Source organism: Argentina anserina, chromosome 7 (assembly GCF_933775445.1).
Source record: "Argentina anserina chromosome 7, drPotAnse1.1, whole genome shotgun sequence".
In the NCBI taxonomy this organism is placed as follows: domain Eukaryota; kingdom Viridiplantae; phylum Streptophyta; class Magnoliopsida; order Rosales; family Rosaceae; genus Argentina; species Argentina anserina.
In genome coordinates this window covers 9546166-9573679 of record NC_065878.1, presented here as the reverse complement: position 1 = coordinate 9573679, position 27514 = coordinate 9546166, and the positions used below count along the sequence as shown (strand labels likewise).

At 39.0% G+C, this 27514-nt stretch overlaps 1 protein-coding gene across 1 annotated transcript; it reads right to left on the bottom strand.

Annotated features, from left to right (window-relative positions):
• Positions 1-22343: 22343 nt before the first annotated feature.
• Positions 22344-26901, bottom strand: LOC126801936 (very-long-chain aldehyde decarbonylase CER1). The gene is made up of 10 exons (XM_050529435.1): positions 26821-26901; positions 26493-26716; positions 26158-26390; positions 25568-25787; positions 23983-24358; positions 23777-23884; positions 23176-23376; positions 22992-23087; positions 22683-22856; positions 22344-22566 (listed from the first exon to the last, which is right to left on the bottom strand). The coding sequence occupies exons 1-10, from the start codon at positions 26878-26880 to the stop codon at positions 22381-22383; spliced, it is 1878 nt and encodes a 625-aa protein (XP_050385392.1). The 5' UTR covers positions 26881-26901; the 3' UTR covers positions 22344-22380.
• Between the last annotated feature and the right edge of the window lie 613 nt (positions 26902-27514).

Genomic DNA, 27514 nt, shown 5'->3' with positions numbered 1-27514 from the left:
GTAGGGCGGCGAGTGAACAGTAATTCCGAACATTAATTTTTTTTTATAAAAGTAATTTCTATATAGTAAATGGTAAAAGTAATTCATGTACAGTAAAAAAATGTAAAAATAATTTTTGTACAGTAAATTGTAAAAGTAATTTCTGTATTGTAAATTGTAAAAGTAAAATTCTGAATAGTAAATCGGTGATGAGGATTTACGTAAACAGTAATTACAATGAAACAGTACATTTGTGTACAGTAATACGTAAACAGTATTTTACGTGAACAGTAATTACGTTACAACCGTAATTTCCTGAACAGTAAACAGTAGTACTGATCCGGCATCTGAGGTTTTACGTAACATTTCTAACCACTGTATTATACAACTAGGTGATCGACAAAACTAGTGAAGGAATTGCTTTCAGTATTATGGAAATTACGCTCAGAAAAAATAAGATGAGTAAATCTCACTATGACAAGTCTACCACACTACCATGGGTGGTGATTCATATTTACATTTTATTTAAAAGATCGAACTATGACATGTATATGATATAGTGGGTTGTGTATGTGTATAAATGGTAAATACGATACATATATATGGGTTGTTATATTAAATACTGTCACATTCTTATTTTCAAATGAGTTTATTTATGACACCAATATTTATTTTATTTGAGCATGAGTCGCTTGGTTGTTGTACGATAACATGTGACGATTGTATTGTACGTGATTTTAACTTTGTGTCATGTTTAAACGATTTCTGTCTTCGGACGTGTTGGCAGTATTTGAACCAAGCCGTGGCCAGGTGACATTTACGATTCAATTAGAGCTCTAATCTGTCTGCCGGTGTTCCAGGAGATACCAGGTTTACCTCCTCGAAGAGGAGTGGATTTTTGCATTGATGTGGTACCCGGTACGGCACCAGTGTCAAAGACGCCTTATAAAATGGGGCAGAACGAGCTTAAAGAGTTGAAGGTGCAAATAGATGAACTATTGGACCAGTGTCTAAGCCTGGGGTGCACTAGTGTTGTTCGTTAAAAAGAAAGATGGTTCTCTGCGGTTATGCATGGACTACAAGGAATTGAATAAGGTGACCATCAAGAATAGGTATCATTTGCCTAGGATTGATGACTTATTCGATCAGCTTAGAGGGGCTTCGGTATTCTCTAAGATTGATTTGAGATCCGGTTACCATCAACTCAGGGGGAAGGAAGAAGATATCTCAATGACGGCTTTCAGGACTAGGTATGGACACTTTGAATTTGTTGTCATGCCATTTGGTCTGACAAATGCATCAGCTGTCTTTATGAGTTTGATGAACCAAATCTTTAGCCCGTACTTGGATGAATTTGTTGTAGTGTTTGTGGATGACATTCTGATACACTCCAAGTCTCAAGAGGAGCATGTGGTGCATCTGAGAATTATTTTACAAACACTAAAGGAAGCGAGATTGTATGTCAAACTCGAGAAGTGTGAGTTCTGGAAGAAAGAAGTTAAGTTCCATGGTCATGTAGTCTCAAAGGATGGTGTATTAGTAGACCCATCAAAAGTGGAGGCAGTGAAGAGTTGGTAGTTTTCTTGGTTTGGCAGGTTACTACCGAAGGTTCATTGAACGGTTTTCTAGTATTGCATCGCCGTTGACCGAGTTGACTAAGAAGGATGTTCAGTTTGTGTGGACATAAACATGTGACGAGGCCTTCAACAAACTAAAGACTCGATTGATTACGGCTCTAGTGCTGACAATTCCCACTAGTGGGGGCGACTATGTCATTTATAGTGATGCTTCGCACCAAGGCTTAGGGTGTGTGTTAATGCAGCATGGGGATGTGGTTGCGTATGGCTATAGACAGTTAAAGGTCCATGAGAAGAACTACTCCACTCATGATCTAAAGCTCGCTACTGTTGTTTTTCCCTTCAAGATTTGGAGACATTACTTGTATGGTGAGAAATTTCAACTTTTTTCTGATCATAAGAGTTTGAAGTATCTGTTCTCACATAAATAATTGAGTATGAGGCAGAGGAGAAGGATGTAACTCCTTAAGAATTATGACTTCACCTTAGAGTATCACCCTGGGAAAGCATGTGTGGTGGCCGATGTCTTGAGCAGGAAACTGAGGGGTATGATAGCTTCTCTTCTGGTTCAAGAATGGATTATGCTCGAAACTACATCTGAGTTTGATTTGGTACAATCAGGAAGAGAACCAAGGGTCTTTCTTGGTAGTTTGTCAATGCAACCTACATTAATCCCAAGGATCATTCGAGGTCAGGCAAGAGATAGATTCTCACAAGATAAGTTGGAAAATCTCGTAGTAGATTCGCTAGATGAATGTCCAACTGAGTGGAGAGTTGGATCCGATAAATGTTTGAGGGTTGGGACAAGATTGTGTGTCCCAGATTGTACTGATATTAAGGAGGAGGTCCTTCGCGCAGCCATTGATCTCGTTATACAGTACATCCAGGGAGTACCAAAATGTACAAGGACCTATGTAGGCAATTCTGGTGGAACGAGATGAAGAAAGACGTGGCATAATTCGTATCAAAGTGTCTTAAGTGTCAGCAAGTGAAGGCAAAACATCAACGATCCGCTGACATGTTGAAGCCATTGACTATTCCTCTTTGGAAGTGGGAACAAATATCTATGGACTTTGTGACTGGACTGCCTAAGTCCAAGAAATGTCACGATGCGATATGGGTGATCGTCAATCGATTGACGAAGTCGGCACATTTTCTTTCCAGTATCAATGAAGTACTTAGTGGATATGCTAGGGAAGCTATATGTGGATGAGATAGTGAGACTTCATGGAGCACCTATTTCTATTGTTTCTGATCGACATGCACGTTTCACCTCAAAGTTCTGGGGTGGTTTATAGAAGGCTATGGGTACTACCTTGGATATGAGTACTGCATTTCATCCTCAAACTGATGGACATACAGAAAGGGTGAATCCGGTGATGGAGGATATGTTGAGAGCTTGGATTCTTGAATTTTAAGGAAGTTGGGAGGATCACATGAGGTTGATTGAGTTTGCCTATAACAATAGTTATCATTCTAGCATCGACATGACACCTTATGAGGCCATTTATGGTAGACCATGTAGATCACCTATCTGTTGGGCCGAAGTTGGTGATGAAGCACTAATGGGCCCTGAGGTAGTTCAGGAAATCTCGGAGAAGATCTCGATTATTCAAGATAGGATCTGAACGGCACAGAGTAGACAGAAGTGCTATGCAAATTTAAAGAGGAGACATCTCGAGTTCAAGATCGGTGACCACGTGTTTCTAAAAGTCTCACCTATGAAAGGCATAGTGAGATTTGGCGAGATAGGAAGGTTAGCTCCGAGGTATGTTGGGCCCTTTGAGATTCTTGAGAAGGTAGGAGAATTGGCCTATCGACTAGCTTTACCTACTATCATGTCTGGCGTTCACAACGTCTTCCACATTTCCATGTTGAGGAAGTATGTACCAGATGAGTCGCATGTGATTGATCACAGGTCCATAGAGGTGAGGGAGAATGCCACCTTCGTTATTGAGCCGGATCGTATTCTGGATAGATCTACAAAGAAGCTTCGTACGAAGGAAGTAGACTTAGTTAAAGTGTTGTGGAGTCACCATGAAGAGGGCGATGCCTTTTGGGAGTTAGAATCAGATATGAAGACAAGATATCCGCAGTTGTTTTTTTAGTAGACTACTGAAATTTCGGGACGAAATTCCTTTAAGGCGGGTAGAATGTAATACCCCGAATTTTCAGGTTTGAATTGTATGAATTCTTGAAACTTATTAAATTTGGAAAATTGAATAAATCGTATTTTTCAGTTTCTCGACGATGTCAAACGAAACGGAACCGTCTTCGGAAATTTAAATTGGAAAAACGTTACGTTTTGTGACTTGAGAGTTGACTTCTATTTCCGTAGTTCGTTTCCGAAAACTTCCTTCATGAAAGTTGTAGAGCTCGTCAATACGAGTACGAGGACACATCACGCACCTTAATCAGACGTCGTGTGTGGAAGTTATGATCGATGCAAGTTGGTTTTCGATTTAAAAAAAAAGTATAAAAGGGGCTTTTAGGAAACTAGGGTTTTCTAAAATAGAAACCCTTCTTTCTCTCTCTCTCTTCCCTGTAGCCCTCTCTACCTCTTGACCCGACCCTCCCTCTCAAAAATATTCCTCGCCGATCTCACCGCACCTGCCACAGTGGCCCTCACCGCCGACTCCAAAGGCACAGTGCGGTCCTCAGCGTCAACCCCTCGACTCGACACGCCACCTCACGCCGCATCGGAGCTCGACCGGTGATTTGAAGATTTTGCAGAAACCCGCCGCCGTCCAAGCTTCTTCTCCGGCGGCACCAGAGCACGGGGCTAGCTCATCTTCGCCGATCCTCTCCACTGGTGCGACCTGCAAGCTATTGGGAGCTCAAATTGTGCCGCCACCTCACCCTTCACGAATGTGACCGCCGTCGGCATTCAAGCTTCTCCGGTGACTTCCCGGCAGTTCTAGGGTTCTTCCATTCTTTGTAAAGGAGGCTAACTGCTTGCTTGCTAGGAGTTTTAATTCGTTTTAATTCGTTTTAATTCTTGTGTGTAGATTGTGGTGATTTGTGGAGTTTTGGAGGAGGGGGAGGCAGCTCGTGACGCCGGCTAGGGTGGCGCGTGAGGGCGAGTGGAGTGGTGTAGGAGGCGGCATTAGGCCGTGGAAGGGAGCAGGAGAGGAAAGGAGTGGGTTTTAGGTGGTCACGCGCGCGATTGGAGGAAGCGCGTGAGCACCACCTGTTGCTATTGTTGGTGGCGCGTGAGGTCCATGCGCCGCCACGTGTGCTAGCGCGTGAATAGTAATTCCAAACATTAATGTTTTTTTATAAATGCAATTTATGTACAGTAAATGGTAAAAATAATTCATGTACAGTAAAAATGTAAAAGTAATTTGTATACAGTAAATTGTAAAAGTAATTTCTGTATGGTAAATTTCTGAATAGTAAATCGGCGATTAGTATTTACGTTAACATTAATTATATTAAAACAGTACATTTGTGTACAGTAATACGTGAACAGTAATTATGTAAAAACCGTAATTTGCTTAACAGTAAACAGTAGTACTGATCCGGCATATGAGGTTTTACGTAACGTTTCTAACAACTATCTTATACAACTAGGTGATTGACAACACTAGTGAAGGAATTGCTTTCGGTATTGTGGAAATTACGCTCAGGAAAAATAAGGTAAGTAAATCTCACTATGACGAGTCTACCACTCTACCCTGGGTGGTGATTCATATTTACGTTTTATTTAAAAGACCGAACTATAACATGTATATGATATAGTAGGTTGTGTATGTGTATAAATGGTAAATACGATACATATATATGGGTTGTTATATTATATACTGTCACATTCTTATTTTCAAATGAGTTTATTTATGACACCAATATTTGTTTTATTTGAGCATGAGTGGCTTGGTTGTTGTACGGTAACATATGAGGATTGTATTATACGTGATTTTAATTTTGAGTCATGTTAAAACGTTTTCTGTCTTCAGATGTGTTGGTAGTATCGGAACCAAGCCTTGGCCGGATGACAGTTATGATTCAGTTAGAGCTCTAGTCTGTCTGACGGTGTACTGCATGAGGAGTAACCGATAGGTTACCTGGGTCTCATGAGTCCCCATATTTTTGTGATATTGGGTAACAGATGGGTTGCCCAGTGTCTGACGGCATACTGCATGAGGGGTAACTGATGAGTACCTAGGTCTCATGAGTACCCGTATTATAAATATAATTTGAGTAAACAGATGGGTTGCCAAATGTCTCATGAGCACTTATATTTTCAGATATTATTAGACATCCAGATGTGCCGTCTTGTGACTTATGAGTGCATTTATAATTATATGTTTTCAGTAGTTTCTCTTGTATACTATGCATGTTATACTGTTGATTTACTCATACGAGCTACAAAGCTTATCGGGTTTGTGTTTACAATCCCGGTGCACCTATTCAATGGTGTATGGGATAGTTCTGCAGGTGTGGATTAGCAGAATTGGAGGGCCACACTGAATATTTCGAAGTTTATTATTTCTATTTGTGGTGAGGATTGAGAGGATTTTTACATTTTTATTTATTATAATGTTTGAATTATAAACTGGTTTTATAATAATCAAATCGACTGAGATGTACTATGAACTCAGTTATGATACGCTGTGAATATAAGATGATTTTGATTTATTTGAGATTGTTTTAGAGTTTTCATGGCTTCGATTTCGAGTTTAATACTTGAAATTTCGGGGCTATGATAACAATCGCCAACGCAGCAACGTTGCTTGAACTGAGGGGACTGCCGCAATAAAGTAATCATCAATTCATCATTCCATCCCCGCCAGGAACTTTTCTGCAGTGTTCCAAGAAATTTGAGTACGCCAGAACGCATAGCTTCCTTCAAGAAACAACGCAGGAGGCAACGCAGCGACATAACTGCCGCAACACCACAACTCTAGTCTCTTCACTTACTGAGAGCACAACTACAAGCACAGTGCATAAAAGCGAAAGCCCATTTGAGTTACAAGCATAGCGCATCAAGAAAACTACAACGCCGCAGCGCATCGTCACCTTGTACTTTGACTTATACCATGCTTTATTTGTCAAATTTTAGAGATTCACAAGCATGTTCACAAAGTGCTAAACGGTACAAGCACGCTTACTCCAAATACTTGCCACGTATATGCTTAAAGAATGTGTGACACACATCTAAATATCAAACTTGATTGTGCTACTAGATTGTGCTAACGAAACTAGGAATTATTCAAATCATTGTTCAAGCCAACAATTAAATTTCTTATGCATGTTTTTTCAATAGACAATGGAAAATACGAAAATCTCAGACATCACGAAGTCCGAACCACTTTCCTCGCCACAGAGCGAGAGACTTAGCCTTCATGGGCCCAAAGACGTCCTACGCGTAAAGTTCACTATGCTATGACAGACGCACTACGCTTAAAGACATCCTACGCGTAAAAGTTCACTACGCGATGACGGACGCACTACGCTCAAAGACAGACTCCAAAGACGTCCTACGCATAAAGTTCACTACGCTAGGACGTCTTTGGATGCTCAAAGATAGCGTCCAAAGAATTTCTACATGTAAAGTTCACTACGCTATAAAGGACGCACTACGCTCAAAGACAGCGTCTAAAGACGTCCTACGCGTAAAGTTCACTACGCTATGACAGACACACTACACTCAGAGATAGCATTCAAAGACGTCCTAAGCGCACAGCTCATCGCGCTAAGATGGACGCACTACGCTCAATGTCAGCATTCAAAGTTGTCTTACGTGCACTACGCTCAATGTCAGCGTTTAAAGAAGTCCTACACGCACAAATTAGCGCGTTAAGATGGACGCACTACGTGCACGGGGCTAAGAAGTCGCACTCGCCTTCATAGATTTTAAGTTTTCCTACGCAAGTGGTTCTTATAGGACGCACTCACCTTCATGGGCTCAACGATATCCTACACGCATTACACTCAAAGGATCCATTGTGCTTGAAGTCCGCAACCATCTCTCCACCAACTACCCTAGTCAGACAACAAGCATACCGCGAACATTTCCCCATGCGCCCCGCAAAAAGAACGCGTCGTTCCTTACCCAGGGAGTGGGGGGACTCTGGGTTGTGCCAAAACCGGCCTACACGCATTATGCTAGAGGCCACCCTTGCCTTCATAGGCCACAAGCCGACCTACGCGCATCGCGCTAAGAAGTCGCACTTGCCTTTATAGGCCCAAAGACGTCTTACATGCTCAGACCATTCCGCTAAGATGGACGCACTACATCCTAAGAGACTCAAATGATGTCATACATGCACTACACTAAGAAGCCGCACTCACCTACATAGGCCAAAGTCGGCCTACGCGCATCGCGAGAAAAGGACGCATCACGCCCTCAGAGATTCACACTAAGAAGCCGCACTCACCTTCATCGGCCTACGCGCACTTCACTCAAAGAACACACTTGTCCTCAGAGGCTTAACGTCGTCCTAGGCGCATTGCGCTCAAAGGACGCAACACTATCTCTGATGCGCACTCTTGACATTCCAACACCGTGTAGTTTAAAGAGTCATTTATTAACTGAGGAGTGTGGGGACTCCGAGTGGGGCCTAGCGGGCCCCGTAGCGCTGATTATGACAAATCGCTTATTTTTAACTCCCCAGTCAAGAAATTTCCTCTTAGACTGTGAACATGGGGGGACTTGTTGGCATAGGCTTATGCCTAGCCATAATCAGCGCGACCATTAGCACACTTCGGCTCAAAAGCAGCCCAACCTGATAGGAGCACAAAGTGTGACGTTCTTAATGCGTTTATACTATATTCTTACTCTTTGTTACCTCTTATTTAGTTTGTTTTAGTTTCTTTTGTATGAATAATTGTCTAGGTAGAGCTTATATCGATTATGAGTGAATTGATGATGAAATCGTGCTAAGTGTTAAGATTTGTTGTTGAGATATGATACCTTGTTCGAGTAGGATTCATCCTTTCGTATTTCTAACATACTTATTCTTGTTAGGAAATACCAATCAATGTTGGAGAAGGAAAGCAATCCTAGTTCCACAAGGAAAGAGAAGAAGATATGCACTTAAAAGCCCAATACATGCAAGAATCAAAATGCTATTCAGATTCGTAGGGCAACTTCGACGGGGTCCTCTAGATAGCTCCGATGGAGTTAGAAGACGTACCTTATATGGATAGAAAGCTATGTGAGCATAGTTTCTATAGGAATTGGAATCAAATCAATATCTTATTCCTACAGGGAGATATGACCAAATCGTTACTCGGAGGTCCAGTGAGCTCGGCGGAATTATCTCAGTCATTGATTTGATTTTGATCCAAGGGCTATGAGGGAAACTTGGGACCTTGTTTCTCCTGCATATAGAGCACAAATATGTATCATAATCTCCATAAATCCCTGCACCAAAGAATGTCAAAGAAGGCATACAACAAATTAATGAGAAGATATACGAAAGTCAAAGAAGGCATGCAGCAAATTAAATGATGATAGGTAAGAAAAATCAAACATGGCTGCAACAATTAAGACTTTTACTACCTCACTAATTCAAAGGAAGAAATTTGTGCAAAACAAAATATGCAATTAATGTCCAATCTTTATTGAAATCAGAATTCTGGCACTGCAGATCAACCAACTTTGACGGGCTCACCTGGAACGCTCAAAATGATTGAGAAAATACATAATATATGGCTGAAAATCCACGGAAGTCTAGTTGAAATTTCTAGTTGGAATCATCTCAATATCTATTTTCTAGAGAAAGTTATGGCCACAACAAGGGAGAAAGGTCAGATCTGCCGAATCTAGGAAACCTCAACCAATTTGGTTTCAACTTTGTGGACTTTGTGGCCATCCTCCCTTGGGTTTCTTCCCCTATATATAGCACCTCATTTCCACATAAAAGGATCATCTCCATTCTCTCACAAAGCTACCTGAATTGCTGCCCAAACACATCCAGAAAATTCTAGCCACAAATCTTCATCCATCACCACCAAACCGTGCTCATCTTCCCCCTCTTGCCTCTCCAAATCCGAATTCATCTTGCTCCATCCCTCAAAGTTTCTAATGTGTGATTCATCCATGGCTTGTAATTTTTATTTAGGTTTTCTGCAATTTTCGTTTTATTGTATGAATTCTTGGATGATCTTTTTGGTTTCATATATGAAGAATATAAATTCAAACTTCTTTGGTTTTATGTTTTGATTGTATGAACTCTTAAATATGTATGTATGCCATGTGTAATAGCTTAGGGAAGTAGGTTTTCGAAATTAATTTAGGTTTTATTTCAATTAATTCCTTGAATTTGTACATCTAAATCAATGCTTGAGGAAACCAAGGCCATGGTTCTCCTAAGGTTGCGATTTCATTCACCAAAGTGTTCTTTGATTGAATATACGCTTCGTGTGTCAATTATTGATACTTGATTAGGGTTGTGATAGTTATAGGAATTTTCATGTTTAATCAAGATGAGTGACGCCATGCTTCCTTACATGTCTCCAATTCGACTTAATGTGCGTATGTGCTACTTTGTTGTTTAACTAGTACGCTTCGTTATGTTGAACTCTCTTTAACATATGTTTAGGATTGAATGCTTCATTGATTCTAAATAACTAAGAAGTCTTAACGATTAGATGAACCGCTTCGGACTCTAATTAGAATTGGAATTGAAATGGACTTAGGAAGAATCGAAAATACTTGCTGCCTATATGTTGTTCTATGCGTGTCATACATGTTTCTTGAGTAGAATTCGTGTTTTGGTTATGTGATGAGTGGTAGATCAATTGTATATAAGTAATTTAGGATTTATTTTAAGTTGTAGTTTTAGAATCCAAATCAAATCCCCCAATAACATGATAAGTTTTGGGGCCCTTTTGATTCCCCGGACTGAACGATCCCTACTTATTCTATACTAACAATGATGTTTTTCAGGGTATTTTATAGACATTCTAACCAACGATCTATCATTTTGGCGCCGTTGCCGGGGAATCAATTAATTCTCAATGCTTTGAAGTGTTAATTTTATGTTATATTGTGAATTGTATAATTGTATTTTAGTTAATATTCTTTTGTGAACAGTAACTCAAAAGTTTAAAAAAAACGTAAATTTTAATTGTGATAGAGTTTGTGTTGTTATTTGTTATATTGTTGTAGTAGTATGCATATAGGATACTTGTTACACTTAGTTATATTTTTAAGGAAGCTAAATGTTGATTTATTTTTAGTTTATTGTAAGTTATAAGGTGAATGGAATAGGTAAAGTCTATTTTGTTAATATTAGCCTTAACCCTCCATTTGTACCTTGCAAAGGTCACTTGGGATTGAGGGCGGCTTTTATTAACACTTTGGGGCCAGTCTAACACACAAAATTATTCCGAGCTGAGTAAGGGGCTATGCTATTTTCATTACCCTGGTTCAAGGTTTACAAAATTAGATCTCAGAGGCCCATAGACTGACATACATCTCGGTGATGGAGTCGATTGGGAAAGTATCATTTCGAGGTTCTGCCCCCGTGGTGTCCAACAAATGAGTCCTGCCTTGTGACTATCATTGATTCTAGCTATCCAGCCTTCTGAAACAAATGAATGATTTTGTGTCTAGACGATGTACTTAGGCCGCACGTCCACCTCGCTTTATAACTTAGAAAATAACTTTGTATAAATAGATGTATATAGTTTCAAAAGAAAATGATATTCTAATTTTAAGGTATATCGGATAAAGCAAGACCCGTACCTTGGGCTGTATCAGTCCATTGCACAGTTAGCTCCTCTGCTCCACGTACCTTAAAAGTTAGGATTGTGTGTGAATAAAATCAATTAGACTTAGTGATACTCCTACACTTGTGCATTTCGAAACATAAAAGAAGCAAAGAAATGAAATTGAACAAAGATACAAAGAGAGTGACGTTTGTGTTGTGAAATAAGAAAGAGAACCAAAATTTGTAATTGAAAGAAAGTTGAAGTTTATATTTACTTATACTTGTATTTCATACGTTGTAAAAATACTAATATATGTGTTCTTTTCAGGCGAATGAATATCCAAGATTATTGGTTGGTCCGAAGAGATAAGTGCACGCCTGAAAAGAATTCAGCCTCCATCTCAGTTTGATAGCGTTTCCATTGAATCAGATTCATTTCACGAAGAAAAAGAGTTTGGGTCCATTTCGCCATTTCCAAGTGCATCAAGTTGTAGTGGGGTCAATCCATTATTCTTTAAGGATCCGGAGTTGGAATTATTGACAAGCCCATTTCCATTGGCCCAGTTGAATTTCAATCTACCTGATCCAAAACCTGAAGTACAAGAAGAAGTAATGGCATCAATTAGAGAACAAAATGGTCAAGTTGAAGGAGCAGTTGGTGGGACAGCGCCCTCTAACATTGCGTACCCTATCCCAGAAGAGGGCAAGACTAGTGATTTCGTTTTGAAGAGTTGATTTTTGCACCATTTGCCCAAGTTTCATGGTCTTTCTGGTGAGGATCCTAATCAACATCTCACCTTGTTCCAATTCAACTGTGAGACTATGTGCCCAAGAGGACCGTGCTCAGAAATGGTTATTTGAGGTGCCAGCTGGTAGGATCACTTCTTGGACTACCATGGTGAACGAATTTCTATCCAAATATTTCCCATCTTCAAGAGTTACTCATATAAGGAAGGAGATCACTGGAATCAAGCAAGGGCCGGATGAGTCGTTTTACAACTACTATGAGAGATTCAGGTCTCTTATAGCATCATGTCCAGCTCATGGCATTAGGGAAGGTCTACTACTTCAATACTTTTATGAAGGCCTTCTACAAATAGAAAGAGAGTTCCTTGATTCAGCTGTTGGTGGATCGTTCTTGGACAAGAGCAATGTAATGGCAAAAGATCTTTTGGAGAAGAGAGCAATGAATAACCAACAGTTTGGGACATCTGCAAGTGCTACACGGCAGGTGCATGAGACTCACTCTAGTTCGAACTTGCTCTAGAAGACAAGGTCGACAAGTTGTCCAAGATGATGAGCCATTTTATGAAGACTAGTGGAGCTCAAGTTTGTGGAATATGTACGGAAGGGCACCCTACTGATCAGTGTCCTCAAGTTGCTTCAAGTGAAGGGTATGAAGAAGTCAATGCCCTTGGTTATCAAGGAGGTCAGAGGTACAACCCATATTCAAACACCTATAATCCTGGCCTACGTGATCATCCTAACTTTCGATGGTCTAACAATGAGAATGTACTAAGGCCACATCAGAATGCTATGCAATTTGGGCCTCGTCTAGCTGGTTTGTTTAGACCACAAGCTCCACTACTCAATGTATCACCTCCAAACGTGGTTACTGCTCCTAATTATGATGAATTGTTGAAATCCTTAGCTGCTGGGCAAAGTCAGTTGAACACCGTTACTCAAACTTTGGTGGTGGGTCAACAATTGAATAGCAAGGACATTACGGAGCTGAAAACGCATATGGGCCAGGTAGTGGACTTCATGGGCCGATTTTCTGAGCAAGGAAAGCTGCCAAGTGTTGTCATACCCAATCCAAGGAATGAGCAAGCCCAAACTATCATAACAAGGAGTGGACTCGAGCTTAAAGAGAGACCAAATGTTGCCAAGAAGGCCCATACAGCCCATGATGTAGTCCTTGAGAGTGAAAGTGACAAAATTCCTTTGAAGAAAGACATGAAGAAGAAGATGGTGCCGTCCGATGATGCACCCAAAGGTATGATTGCTAACTCAAGTGGTTTAGTTAAAACTAATCCCATTTCGTGTGTAGCTTTCCCTTCTAGGTTTGCAAAGAGCAAGAAGGATAAATTCAGATGAGGAGGTGTTGAAAGTCTTTAGGAAGGTGGAAGTTAACCTTCCTTTGTTGGACTGCATCAAACAAATTCCCAAATATGCAAAATTTCTTAAGGAGCTTTGCACTTCAAGAAGGAAAACTAGGGAGGAGAAGATAGTGAAGATGAATGAGACAGTTTCAGCTGTCATCCAAAGGAAGCTACCCCCTAAGATGAAGGACCCGGGAAGTTTCTCTGTCTCATGCAAAATTGGTAACACGTTATTTGAAAATGTTATGCTTGATCTAGGTGCTTCAATAAATGTTATGTCTTATAATGTTTATCAATCACTAGGATTAGGACCCTTAAAGAATGATAACGTGATTATTCAATTGGCTGATCGATCTAACAAGTAACCTAAGGGGTATGTTGAGGATGTCCTTGTGCAGGTCAGTCACTTGATTTTTCCTGCAGATTTTTATGTGCTAGATATGGAGGTATCACCCTTGGAGACAACTCCATTGCTTTTGGGGAGACCGTTCATGAGGACTGCTAGGACATGTATCAATGTAGCCAATGGGAGTTTATCAATGGAATTCGATGGAGAAGTTATCAGCTTCAATGTTTTTGAGGCTATGAAATACCCAGTTTCTGACCTTAACTCGTGCTCTTCTATTGATGTTATTGATTCTATTGCACAGGTTATGTCAGAAACGTTGGAAGCATAGCAATTAGCTATGGAGCAAGGGGCCGGATTTGATAAGCATGGGGACCGTATCCCAAGAGAGGAGTGGGCTGATCTTGAGCCCAAGATTTTCGAGATTGTCAATGAGCTTGAAGCTCAACCATACAAAAGGTATCCCTCTTTCTTGTCAATTCCCATTTCCACTAACAAATTGTTACCATCTGTGGTTCAGGCCCCAAAGTTAGATATGAAGGAGCTTCCAGATCATTTGAAGTATGTGTACCTTGGAAATGATGATACTCTACCAGTTATTGTGTCATCAACGCTTAGTGAGCAGCAAGAAGCTAGATTGATTGATGTGCTTAAGAGAAACAAGACCGCTATTGGATGGACTTTGGCAGATATCAAGGGAATAAGCCCTACAACTTGTGTTCATAGGATACTACTAGAGGATGGCGCCAAGCCTACACGTGATGCTCAGAGGAGATTGCACCCACCAATGATGAAAATTGTAAAAGATGAGGTGATCAAGGTGCTTGATTGTGGAGTGATTTATCCTATCTCGGACAGTCGGTGGATTTCACTAGTGCAAGTTGTCCCTAAGAAGAGTGGGGTAACTGTTGTGAAAAATAAGGCGAATGAGTTAGTACCCCAGAGGTTGGTGACCGGTCATATGATGTGTATTGACTATAGGAAGCTGAATGCTACAACACACAAGGATCACATGCCTTTGCCGTTCATGGACCAGATGTTGGAGAGATTAGCCGGGCACAAGTTCTTTTGTTTTCTAGATGGGTATAGTGACTACAACCAGATATGCATTCATCCGGAAGATCAGGAGAAGACGACATTTACATGTCCATTTGGCACTTTTGCCTATCGACGCATGCCCTTTGGGTTGTGCAATGCACCAGGTACATTTCAGCGATCTATGCTTGTTATTTTCTCTGATTTTATCGAAAATATCATTGAAGTTTTTATGGATGACATTAGTGTTTTTGGTAAAAACTTTGATGCATGTTTAGAGAATTTGGAGTTAATATTGAAAATGTGTGTAGAAACTAACCTTGTACTTAATTGGGAAAAATGGCATTTCATGGTTAATCAAGGGATAGTTTTAGGACATATTGTATTTGCTAAGGGTATTGAGGTAGAAAAGGCTAAGGTTGATATTGTGCATCACTTACCCTCTCCCACAACTGTGAGAGATGTTCGTTCTTTCCTTGGTCATGCAGGATTTTATAGGAGATTCATCAAGGATTTTTCCATAGTGGCGAGACCTATGTGTAACCTATTGCAGAAGGATGTGCCGTTCATATGGGATGATGCATGTGAAAAAGCGTTTGTGAAATTGAAGGAATTGTTGACTACTGCACCCATCATTTGTCCTCTGGATTGGAACCTGCCCTTTGAATTGATGTGCGATGCTTCGGATTATGCAGTTGGGGCGGTGTTGGGCCAAAGAAGAGAAAAGAAGCCCGTAGTGATCTACTATGCGTCTAGGACTCTCAATGAGGCCCAGATGAATTATTCAACTACGGAAAAAGAACTTTTGGCTGTAATCTTTGCTTTAGAAAAATTTCGATCATATCTTTTGCATTCTAAAGTTGTTGTGTATTCTGACCATGCAGCCTTAAGGTATTTGATGACAAAGAAGGATGCTAAGCCCAGATTGATCCGGTGGATACTGTTGATTCAAGAGTTTGACCTTGAGATTCGAGACAAGAAGGGAAGTGAGAATGTGGTGGCTGATCATTTGAGTAGGATCGTGCAAGATGAGGAAAGAGAGCCACTGCGTGAGACTTTCCCAGATGAGCAACTCTTTGGGATAGAGGTAAGTGTGCCTTGGTATGCCGATATTGTCAATTATTTAGTTACTAAGGACTTTCCTAGTACACTTTCGCATGCTAATAAGGCTAAATTGATGAAAATGGCTAGATACTATATTTGGGATGAACCGTATTGATGGAAACAATGTAGTGTTCAAGTCATTAGGAGATGTGTCCCAGAGAATGAGCATAGGTCGAGTCTTAACTTCTGTCATAATGAGGCATGTGGAGGTCATTTTGGCCTCGTAGAACAGCTTTGAAGGTATTGGAATGTGGTTTCTATTGGCCTACTATTTTCAAGGATGCATACTTGTTTTGTGTTTCTTGTGATAGGTGTCAACGGACAGGTAATATTGGTAAGAGAGATCAAATGCCCCTATCCCCTATAATAATTGTTGAAATTTTTGATGTGTGGGGCATTGATTTCATGAGTCCATTTCCTTCTTCTAGAAGTTTCTTGTATATCTTGTTAGCTGTTGATTATGTGTCGAAGTGGGTGGAAGCAAAGGCCACCAGGACTAATGATTCGAAAGTGGTTGCAGGTTTCTTGAGAACTAACATATTTTGCAGGTTTGGAGTACCAAGAGTTATGATAAGTGATGGAGGTTCTCATTTCTGCAACCGGACAATTGAGACATTGCTCAAGAAGTATGGAGTAACCCACAAGGTTTCGACACCATATCATCCTCAGACAAGTGACATGGCAGAAGTGTCCAACAGAGAGATCAAAGGAATTCTGGAGAAAACTGTAGGTCCAACAAGGAAGGATTAGAGTGATCGATTGGATGATGCATTATGGGCCTACAGGACTGCGTACAAGACGCCTATTGGGATGTCACCATTCAGATTGGTGTATGGGAAGGCATGTCACCTTCCAGTGGAGTTAGAGCACAGAGCATGGTGGGCGGTGAAGGGATGTCACCATTCAGATTAGTGTATGGGAAGGCATGTCACCTTCCAGTGGAGTTAGAGCACAGAGCATGGTGGGCGGTGAAGACATTCAACATGGACAAGGATGCAGCCGGTCTTCATAGGAAATTGCAGCTCAATGAGTTTGAGGAGATACGAAATGACGCCTATGATGATGCATGGATTTACAAGGAGAAAACGAGAGCTTATCATGACAAGATGATTCGTGGGAAAGAGTTTGTAGTTGGTCAAAAAGTTCTTTTATTCCATTCTAGATTTAAACTTTTTCCTGGAAAATTACGTTCTCGTTGGGTTGGTCCATTTGTTGTTACTAATGTGTTTGCTCATGGTGCTATTGAAATTAAAAGTGATAAAACAGGTCAGACGTTCAAGGTGAATGGGCATCGACTTAAGCCCTATTATGAACCTTTTGAGGAGCATACATATGAGGAGACGAGTGTGAGAGATGTGCCGAAAGAAGTATGAGCATGAGAGAGTCTAGGCTGAGAGACTTTAAAACTCAAGCGCTGCATGGGAGGCAACCCATTTTAACTGTACCTGTGGAGGAGTCGTCTATGAGAGTTTACATTTTCTAATCCCTTCACTCTTATGGTTGAATTGTATATGTGTTGATGTGTGATCTTAGTCTATACTTATTAATTACATTCTGATTATTGACCTTACATTGAGGACAATGTAATTTTCTAAGTGTGGGGTAGGGTTGCATGATCATTATTTGCTGATTTTTGCTTTGATTTCATGATATAAACGAAAAAAAATCGGAAAAAATGTTTGAAAAATTGAAAAAAAATGTGTTGTTTTGAGTCTTAGGATGCCCCTAAAGTCTAGGATGACTATCTCTCTAAAGTGCATAGATGATGGTTTTGCATTTCATAAGAATTGAATTGTAAGTTTTATTGATAATGTGAATTTGGTATGAACATGTGAGATTTTGATTGAATGTAATATGGCATACATGTTTGGTTAGTTTAAGTCCATAATAACCTGGGAGTTTTTGAGCCTATATATGCTTTCTTCTTGAGTGATAATATGAAATTTCGTGATTGTCATATGAAGTTATGAACCTCATTATTCTTTGGATATTCAATGACTTTGTGTCATATCTTTTAATGGACTCTAGAATTTACTAGAACTCATCTTTTGTGATTGTTGAAACTTTTAAGTCATAAAATGCTCGAATTTTGAAAATGATTTATAGATCATTTTTAAGAATACCACCATTTTAGCCAAACAGCCATGTATCCCTATATGTGCCATATTTGGGACCCCTTAGTTGAACCTCATTTGAGCCTACATTGAGTTTTTCTTCATCACCTATGTTATCTCCATGCTTAGTATAATTACTTCTACCTTGTCCTATAGACTTGGCAGAAATTTTATTGAGATAATGTTGTGATGATGCATGAAATAAGTGTGGGGTGGAAGACATGAGAAAAAATGAGAACAAGCTTTTAAGAAAATGCCGAAAGAAAAAAAATGAATGAAAAAGAAAAAAATGTATGAATTCGGCAATACATGAAAAGAAAAGAAAAGATGTTGTATTTCATTTGTGATTTGGAGTTGAGTTGTAATTGAAGGTCTAAAAATGTTTATTTGATTTTTGTCCATATTCACTTTGTGGTTGAAATGATGATTGGGCCAAACTTGTTATATTCGGCCCTTGATGGTGTGTGTTGTTATAAGGATGATGTTTAGTCTGCTAAGTCTATAGGATTACCTTTCTGATTCCTTGATATTCCATGCCTTTAACTAAGCCTAAACATTCACCTTATCAAGTGATCCTAATGATTCTTAAAATGAGCAAATCTTGGTTTGTGGAGATGATCACAAGAGTTGAGCATATGGTTTTGGTCCATTTGTGCAATTATTTGTTAAATGAGGTTTTCCTTTTGTTATTCACAAAGTGCCTTCATTTGATGAAATATGCAAGCTATTTGATGCTTTATTATCCGTTCTCTTGCATATACTTATGTGTGAATCATAACCATGAATCTGAGTGAAAAGAAGAGAATATGCCTTGTGAGGAGGATGAAATTGACTAAACATGTTATGTGCCTATTGTCTCATTTCTTACTTATTCATACTATGAAACATGTTTATGAAACTTGGAATTTATGTGCTTACATTCAAATGCTTAACTTGAAAGCTATGTGTTTTGAGATTCTGAGGCAATCATTTAGGGACAATAGTGTTTTGTGTAATTTGTTTTGTTTTGCTAAGGGACTAGCAAAAGCTAAGTGTGAGGTAGTTGATAGGAGCAAAAAGTGTGACGTTCTTAATGCGTTTATACTATATTCTTACTTTTTGTTACCTCTTATTTAGTTTGTTTTAGTTTCTTTTGTATGAATAATTGTCTAGGTAGAGCTTATATCGATTATAAGTGTTAAGAATCCTTGTTGAGATATGATACCTTGTTCGAGTAGGATTCATCTTTTCGTATTTCTTTGTTTCTAACGTACTTATTCTTACTAGGAAATACCAATCCATGTTGGAGAAGGAAAGCAATCCTAGTTCCACAAGGAAAGAGAAGAAGATATGCACTTAAAAGCCCAATACATGCAAGAATCAAAATGCTATCCAAATTCGTAGGGCAACTTCGACGGGGTCCCCTGGATAGCTCCGATGGATTTAGAAGACGTACCTTATATGGATAGAAAGCTATGTGAGTCTAGTTTCTGTAGGAATTGGAATCAAATCAATATCTTATTCCTACAGGGAGATATGACCAAATCATTACTCGGAGGTCTAGTGAGCTCGGCGGAATTATCTCACCCATTGATTTGCTTTTGATCCAAGGGCTATGAGGGAAACTTAGGACCTTGTTTCTCCTGCATATAGAGCACAAATATGTATCAGAATCTCCATAAATCCCTGCACCAAAGAATGTCAAAGAAGGCATGCATCAAATTAATGAGAAGATGTATGAAAGTCAAAGAAGGCATGCAGCAAATTAAATGAGGATAGGTAAGAAAAATCAAACATGGATGCAACAATTAAGACTTTTACTACCTCCCTAATTCAAAGGAAGAAATTTGTGCAAAAGAAATCAGCATTAAAGGAGGAAGAAGATATGCAATTAATGTCCAATCTTTATAGAAATCAAAATTCTGGCACTGCAGATCAGCCAACTTTGACGGGCTCCCTTGGACAGCTCAAAATGATTGAGAAAATTCATGATATATGACTGAAATTCCACGGAATTCTAGTTGAAATTGCTAGTTGGAATCATCTCAATATCTATTTTCTAGAGAAAGTTATGGCCACAACAAGGGAGAAAGGTCAGATCTGCCGAATCTAGGAAACCTCAACCAATTTGGTTTCAACTTTATGGACTTTGTGGCCATCCTCCCTTGGGTTTCTTCCTCTATATATAGCACCTCATTTCCACATAAAATGATCATCTCCATTCTCTCACAAAGCTAGCTGAATTGCTGCCCAAACACATCCAGCAAATTCAAGCCACAAATCTTCATCCATCACCACCAAACCGTGCTCATCTTCCCCCTCTTGTCTCTCCAAATCCGAATTCATCTTGCTCCATCCCTCAAGGTTTCTATTGTGTGATTCATCCATGGCTTGTAATTTGTATTTAGGTTTTCTGCAATTTTCGATTTTATTGTATGAATTCTTGGATGATCTTTTTGGTTTCATATATGAAGAATATAAATTCAGACTTCTTTTGGTTTGATGTTTTGATTGTATGAACTCTTAAATATGTATGTATGCCATGTGTAATAGCTTAGGGCAGTAGGTTTTCGAAATTAATTTAGGTTTCATTTCAATTAATTCCTTGAATTTGTACATCTAAATCAATGCTTGAGAAACCAAGGCCATGGTTCTCCTAAGGTTGCGATTTCATTCACCAAAGTGTTCTTTAATTGAATATACGCTTCGTGTTTCAATTATTGATACTTGATTAGGGTTGTGATAGTTCTAGGAATTTGCATGTTTAATCAAGATGAGTGACACCATGCTTGCTTACATGTCTCCAATTCGACTTAATGTGCGTATGTGCTACTTTGTTGTTTAACTAGTACGCTTCGTTATGTTGAACTCTCTTTAGCATATGTTTAGGATTGAATGCTTCGTTGATTCTAAATAACTAAGAAGTCTTAACGATTAGATGAACCGCTTCGGACTCTAATTAGAATTGGAATTGAAATGGACTTAGGAAGAATCGAAAATACTTGCTGCCTATATGTTGTTCTACGCGTGTCATACATGTTTCTTGAGTAGAATTCGTATTTTGGTTATGTGATGAGTGGTAGATCAATTGTATATAAGTAATTTAGGATTTATTTTAAGTTGTAGTTTTAGAATCCAAATCAAATCCCCAATAACATGATAAGTTTTGAGGCCCTTTTGATTCCCCGGACTGAACGATCTCTGCTTATTCTCTACTAACGATGATGTTTTTCAGGGTATTTTATAGACGTTCTAACCAACGATCTATCACAACCCCACAATTTGGGCATGGAGCCAACTGTGCAACAAGCCGCCCCACGGCTCAATCCAATTACGGACGCGCCCGCACACGCGTCTCAAATGAAACTCTAGAGAACATCTCAATTGGACCAAGACCCACATCAGAGGATGAGTGAATGGTCTACCTCAACTCAACTATTAAAGGTCAAACCCTTGACTTTTTAAGGTAAGCAATCTTGACCCGACACCGTTACTATGCCGAATTTACCGTTCGACTGACAAAAGCATCGGAGAGTTGAAGACCACGCCGCCGTGCTCTCCTCTCTAACGAGTTGTACTATTTGTGACAGGAACGATATCAAGGAGCGCATCAATAATCATATATGGAATAGTGGAGTATATTGTCTCGGCACAGTCTACCACATTAACTGGGAGAAAGCTAGATCCCATTTGATTAATTGACATAAAGTCAATTAAGCTTCAAGTTCATCTGCCATTATCTATCATCGAGAAATATAGGACATCAATCTTCCATCTCCAACCAGCAGAGGCATATGATGAGAGTGCTAGTTGAAATATTGTTCACTTAAGGGCCATTCCCATTTGTGATATGTTAGGTACATGAAAATTACACATACAGCTTTACAGTTATTACGTTACCAGAAGCGTTGAAGCAGAATACATGTTAAATTGCTTTCTGATCATTTATTTTTGTATGGACCATTTCTGATCGAGTGCATGCACATAGTACTGCAAACTCGACTGAATTGGACAGGCACATGTTGAATCTATAATTTTGACTCGAAAAATCAATGGCATTGTACGTTTTTAATAATGTCATTGAATCTACTTCAATATGACTATTATAGAAGCCATGATTAGGTCATTGAAGACGGTACTATGTGTGTAGTAGCGCGAAGAGCTAGTTTCGTGCTATTTCTTTAGCTTCCAATCACCCTCTTTTCGTTTAGTAATTTAGGTTCCGAGTGCGTTAGATCGATGTTTTTGTTTGTATTTCTTTTCCATTGTTGAAAACAGACTAGCAACTTGTTTACAAACATTATATATATAGGACATGCACCAAATCCATTTCATCCAATATAACAGGAGCTCTGAACCGATCACAAACATGATTGAGAGCTTTGAACTACCCATGACCTAGCGGCTTTAATTAATTAAACAAGAGAACAATCAAGTAGTAGTACTGCATATATGTCATTCAAATCATGAAACAGTTATTTACTAATCATTTTTGGTCTGAGTAGTGGCCGCTGTGATCAGAGGTTGGAAGCCATGTCGAAGAGTAGCTTGCCAAACTTTGTTAATGTCCGACATGGTGTAACCGCACTCGTGCTCATTCCATTCTTCCATAGCATGCACAATTCCGGCAATGCGCCACACACTCATCACCTTTCTTGGCAACCAGTTCTGAATTCCATCAAAATATACGTTTATTCAAATTTTAGTAAGTAGCCAATTAAGTAATCGGATCAAAAGAAAATTAAGGTAGAAAGTAACAACTGTACTAACTACTAATATATTACCTCGCAAGAGTAAATGTTCTCAAATGATGTAGGAATCTTCATGGCTGGAGTACAGTGGTAATAGCAGTCTTTGCGTAATTTTCTGGGTGGAAGTTGGGAGAAGGGAACAAATATAGTTCCTTTTGGTGCATTCAGCTGTTCTTCTTTACTCAATCCATCTCCCACCAACCAGATCTGCAAATTAGTATAGAACATGTTGTGTTACGATCCAATTGTCAAGTGTATATGATAAGTAGTGAATTACTTGATAATTATTAGACGATGGTTAATAGAAATAAGAAAATGAATTTCTAGTATTTACATACGTACCTTTGCAGCGTAGCTCTTTGCAAGAACTAACTTGCTCTCCGTTGCACTGAATGATTTGGTGAGCTTCAAATAATCAGACTGGTGTAGTGTAGCTACCTGAAATAAGTTCCTTGATTGATTAACTAGAACACATTAAACACTAACAGAAAAAAACATCATTTATAAGCGACCTTTAGAAGGTTACCTGGATTCCCTTCTGACACAAAGAAAAGGCAAGGGCATAGGCCACCTTGGTGAGGTTGCCTCTAAGAAGAACTTCTGTTGTCCCTTTCGGAATGCTGTTGAGAATGACAGCCACAGCTAAGCTACTTCCATCCACCACCTTGATTTTCAGTTGTGGATTCCTGTGAACATATAGGCCACCGTATCGATTCAGCTCCTCACTCTGCAATAAGAAAATACAGATTAATACCATACGATATATGGACATTCGTTACATGCAATCAGTACTGAGCTGAACTATGATTTATTTATTTATTTGAGAATGGAACTGAACTATGATTAGAGTCGAGGGATTTGCTGATTAATAATGTTTCTTAGTAGTTAATCCCGAAACTATAAACTCTTTGTTCCATTTCTACAATTTGAGTCCAATCCAGTGTGTTCTAACGTGTGTGTGTATACACACATAGCCTGGTCCGCACCATTAATAAATTTAGGCACCATATATTACTGTTAAATAAATTCTTCGTAATCAATTTAGACGTTTATTAATCAATAGCATCCACCGCATGCAGAAGTAAGCTTCACGTATTCACAATCATGAATAGTAGAGATCGACTTGCCTGATTCAGGAGACCCAAAGTTAGAACTTTGACACCCTTTTCCTCAGCTTCAAGTATAGCTTCCTCAATCAAACCGTTGATAGCTTCGTTTTGCCATTCCAAGAAGTACTGCATCATATATAACAGAGTTCTACTATTTAAGATTACTCCATTCCATACTAACTGAGCTTCAGATGGAAAACTTATTGAAATGAAATAGTTGTTACCTGCAAACTGTATTTAGGTATAGCCCAAGTTTGCAATTTAAGATTCTCAAAAAGCTGCCTCTCAACAACGAAAGTTCGGCCGTGAATCCAAGTGAGCAGCATAGACCAAAGTGTGACAGGCCACATAAACCATATGTACCACGTTGAGGTGTATGGCTTGGAGGCCAAGGAAGCGAAGCCGATCGGAAGTTGATAGATCGATTCAGGGGTTGTTAAGTGCGTTAGATGCAGCACATCCGGTAATTCGTCATCTCTTTTGAGCGACGAGTCATACAGAGAATCGGTAGACTTGTCCATGGTGCCGTATATGTAGTCGTAGATGGGCATGAAGAGGGAGTAATTGGTTCGGAATTGTGTGTGGTGAAGAGAGTGATATCTGCAAGTGATCAACCATCGCCCAAAGTCAGTGATCAATACCTTGATATAGTAAAATTGTAAAACCCTAAAAAGATTGTATACGTACGGTTAAGTTTGTTACATGTAAAATTTCTTTTTTCAAAGGTATACCTCAACTAATTCTAGACTTTTTTCTAGTGAAAGAAAAAATCATATGTATGTTTTGTAAGTTGGAAAAGGTATACCTCAAGGTTACTGGTTAGATAACTCGAGGCACATACAGACATGCATTGTCCCCGTATCCTAATTTCTATGCATGTACAGCATATTCAAAGCCTTTGCCTACCCATTTAATGTTCAGATCGATCCATCGAGTTCAAAGAAATGAAAAAACCCATAAATCAAAGGTAGGTTTCATGCTGGCATATATTTCGTATTTCATGGAGTCGCATTCTTAAATTATGACATTTACTTTATATCTCTTGTCACATACTAGTTACTGATTGTGCCCTCTATTCAATCATTTATCTATTTAATTATTATTATTTTTCGATAATGTCTATTTCATTATATTTATGATTGATAAAAATATCAGGTTTTATTATAAAAAACAAATATGGGTTCTCAAATGCTCGAGTCAGTACTGTTACATCAAATAACCGTCTTTTAATCCCTTAGCATGATTTGACTGAGCCGCACATGTTTTTTTTAAGTCGCTAGCTACTAAATTTAATGATTGATCAAATTTTTGATAAATATATTGAACTACAGTTTTCTCACCGAGAATTGTATATAAAAATTTGGGTGGAATCATATCCCAACAGATGTATTAACTTTTTGGAAAAGAAAAGATTGTGAAGATATTTGTTAGCTTTAGACATTAGCATTGTATAAAACTGTTGGGGCCGATACTGAATTTTGGGTTGGTGCAAGTCCTAACTTTTTAGACACTGAAGTACAATGTCGGGTTCTACAATGTGGGATCCTACAATGTGCAATCATGACATGTCAGAAATAAAAGTATTTTCTCAACATTCAGTTTTGCAAGAATTGGATCATGCTATAAGCTATCGATTTAGATATAAGAAGAAGAAGAAACTTAATTAGAAGTTATTTAGAGAAATATATTACACAAATTAATTTAGATTTCACATGTTTCATATAATGCATGTGACGTCACTTACTTCCGACCTAACATCAAAGTTTAAAGAGTATTATCAGATGTATGATTAAACGATTGAGTACTTACGAGGGGGTGTACATGAAGTACTTAAGAGGAGGAACAATAGAAAATATCCAGTTGGGAATGAGCTCGAAATTGCAATGCCCCATGTTGTTCATTAGGTCGATATATGAAATATAAATAAAATATGATCCGATTGAAGCAGTCCCCGTGAATATCATTGTCAGCAGTGGTATTGCGAAGAGCAGGAAATATGCTATGTGTTCCGCAAAAGGATGAATCACAGCTGCAAATACACACGTACAATACATAGTCGTGATCAGAGTCGAATATTTGTATTCAAAGTTTCTGTATCGTGAATGAAAGATAATTGTGTTTTTGTAGTATATAGTCTCATTACAGTGAAAGCACAATAATTTATATCACACCAACGATGATGATGCTGGACACATGTATTGTATTGATGTACAAATTCTAAATATGGTCAATCTGTTATATTTCATTTGTTTTTTGCACCGGAATTGCAGAAATCATTGAATTAAAACTCTCAACAACCCAGCAGTATCAAGAGGCAAATAGACATAAATACAAAATTACTACAAACGGAAAGTTAAGTTGATCAATTAATTTCAAAAAGTTAGGTGTGCAATTCTTACAAGTAATTGGCTCGGTGACAATGGAGGAATGGTGGTGGGAGTGGTAGCGAGAGTAGAGGAAATGGTGGTGAAGAGCTCTGTGAAGCCAGTAGTAGAGAAACTCTACCGGGCCGGCGTGAATCAGAAACGTCATAATGAACCCGTCTGTCCTCCACATCGGTAAGTGTTGAGCCCCAGACAAGTGCCTGCCGCCTAGGTAGAACAATATTGCGTTGAATATTATTTGGTCATCCCTGAAATAATCACAATGTAAACCCAAAAGAAATCAACTATCTCTCCACATAAACCCTAGCTAAAACTGTGAACGTATAAGATAAGGGCGTGAAGTTACAGACCAATTTCTTTCTCTGTCGACTTGTTCGAACTCGAGGCCCTTGTCGACGATTCGGCCTTTGCCTTTGGCGGTTCGATATCGGGAAAGAGAGATCCATAACTGGTTGTGGAACATCCTCCACACCATGGATGGAAATATGAGCAAGTAGGATAGATCTCTATCAGGTCCCTCGTTAACCACGAACGAGTATATGCTGTGAACCACCCAAGGAGCCAGAACCACGTACTGCGCGCAAAAACAGAACCGGCAAGTTACCAATAATAAATACCCACACAGAATAGAATGTTTCTTCATGCATGAAAATAGCAGGAGTAAATTAAGATGAAAACCTTGAAGCTTCCAAGAGGCGTCCATGGCCAGTCTGTGAGAATACCAGGAGTGGAAGCCATTGTTCTCACTTCTCAGTTCGCTATTAGCAAGCTATTCCAACCTTTGGGGTTCGGAGGTGCTTATATACTAGTACTTATGAAGGTGACTGATTATTTGACTGTGGTTTTTATTAAATAAAAAATACTATGCCAACCTTTGAATGGTTTTTCTATGTGATGGTGACGCGTGTGTACGTGTAAATGCAAAATCCATTTCTTATAATTTTATATATTGGAATATTTTCTTTCTCTACAATCAATGGTCCAAATGTCCACTAGCCAGGTGAGGTACGGTAGAAGTAATTGTTGGTGGATATGTATGAAATTAATGATCTGATATAGTAGAGTGATAATTTATTACAGGATTTACTAGTCTATTATGCACTAGTGTATACACATATACAAGAGCATAATTTGGATTACTATTGGAATTTTATTTTCTAACAGTGTAGCTTAAAGATTTTAGTAGAAAATGAAGCCAGATGATAAGAGAATCTGCAATCCGATCCTTAAATAAATGCATGAATCCAAAGGGTGTGTTTAATTAGTGCCACTTCACTGATTGAACAAACTAATTAAAACCATCCATTTTAATCGAGTTACGCCTCAGCGGCTAAGATTTGAATGTTATAGATAAGATTTATATACTAATAAC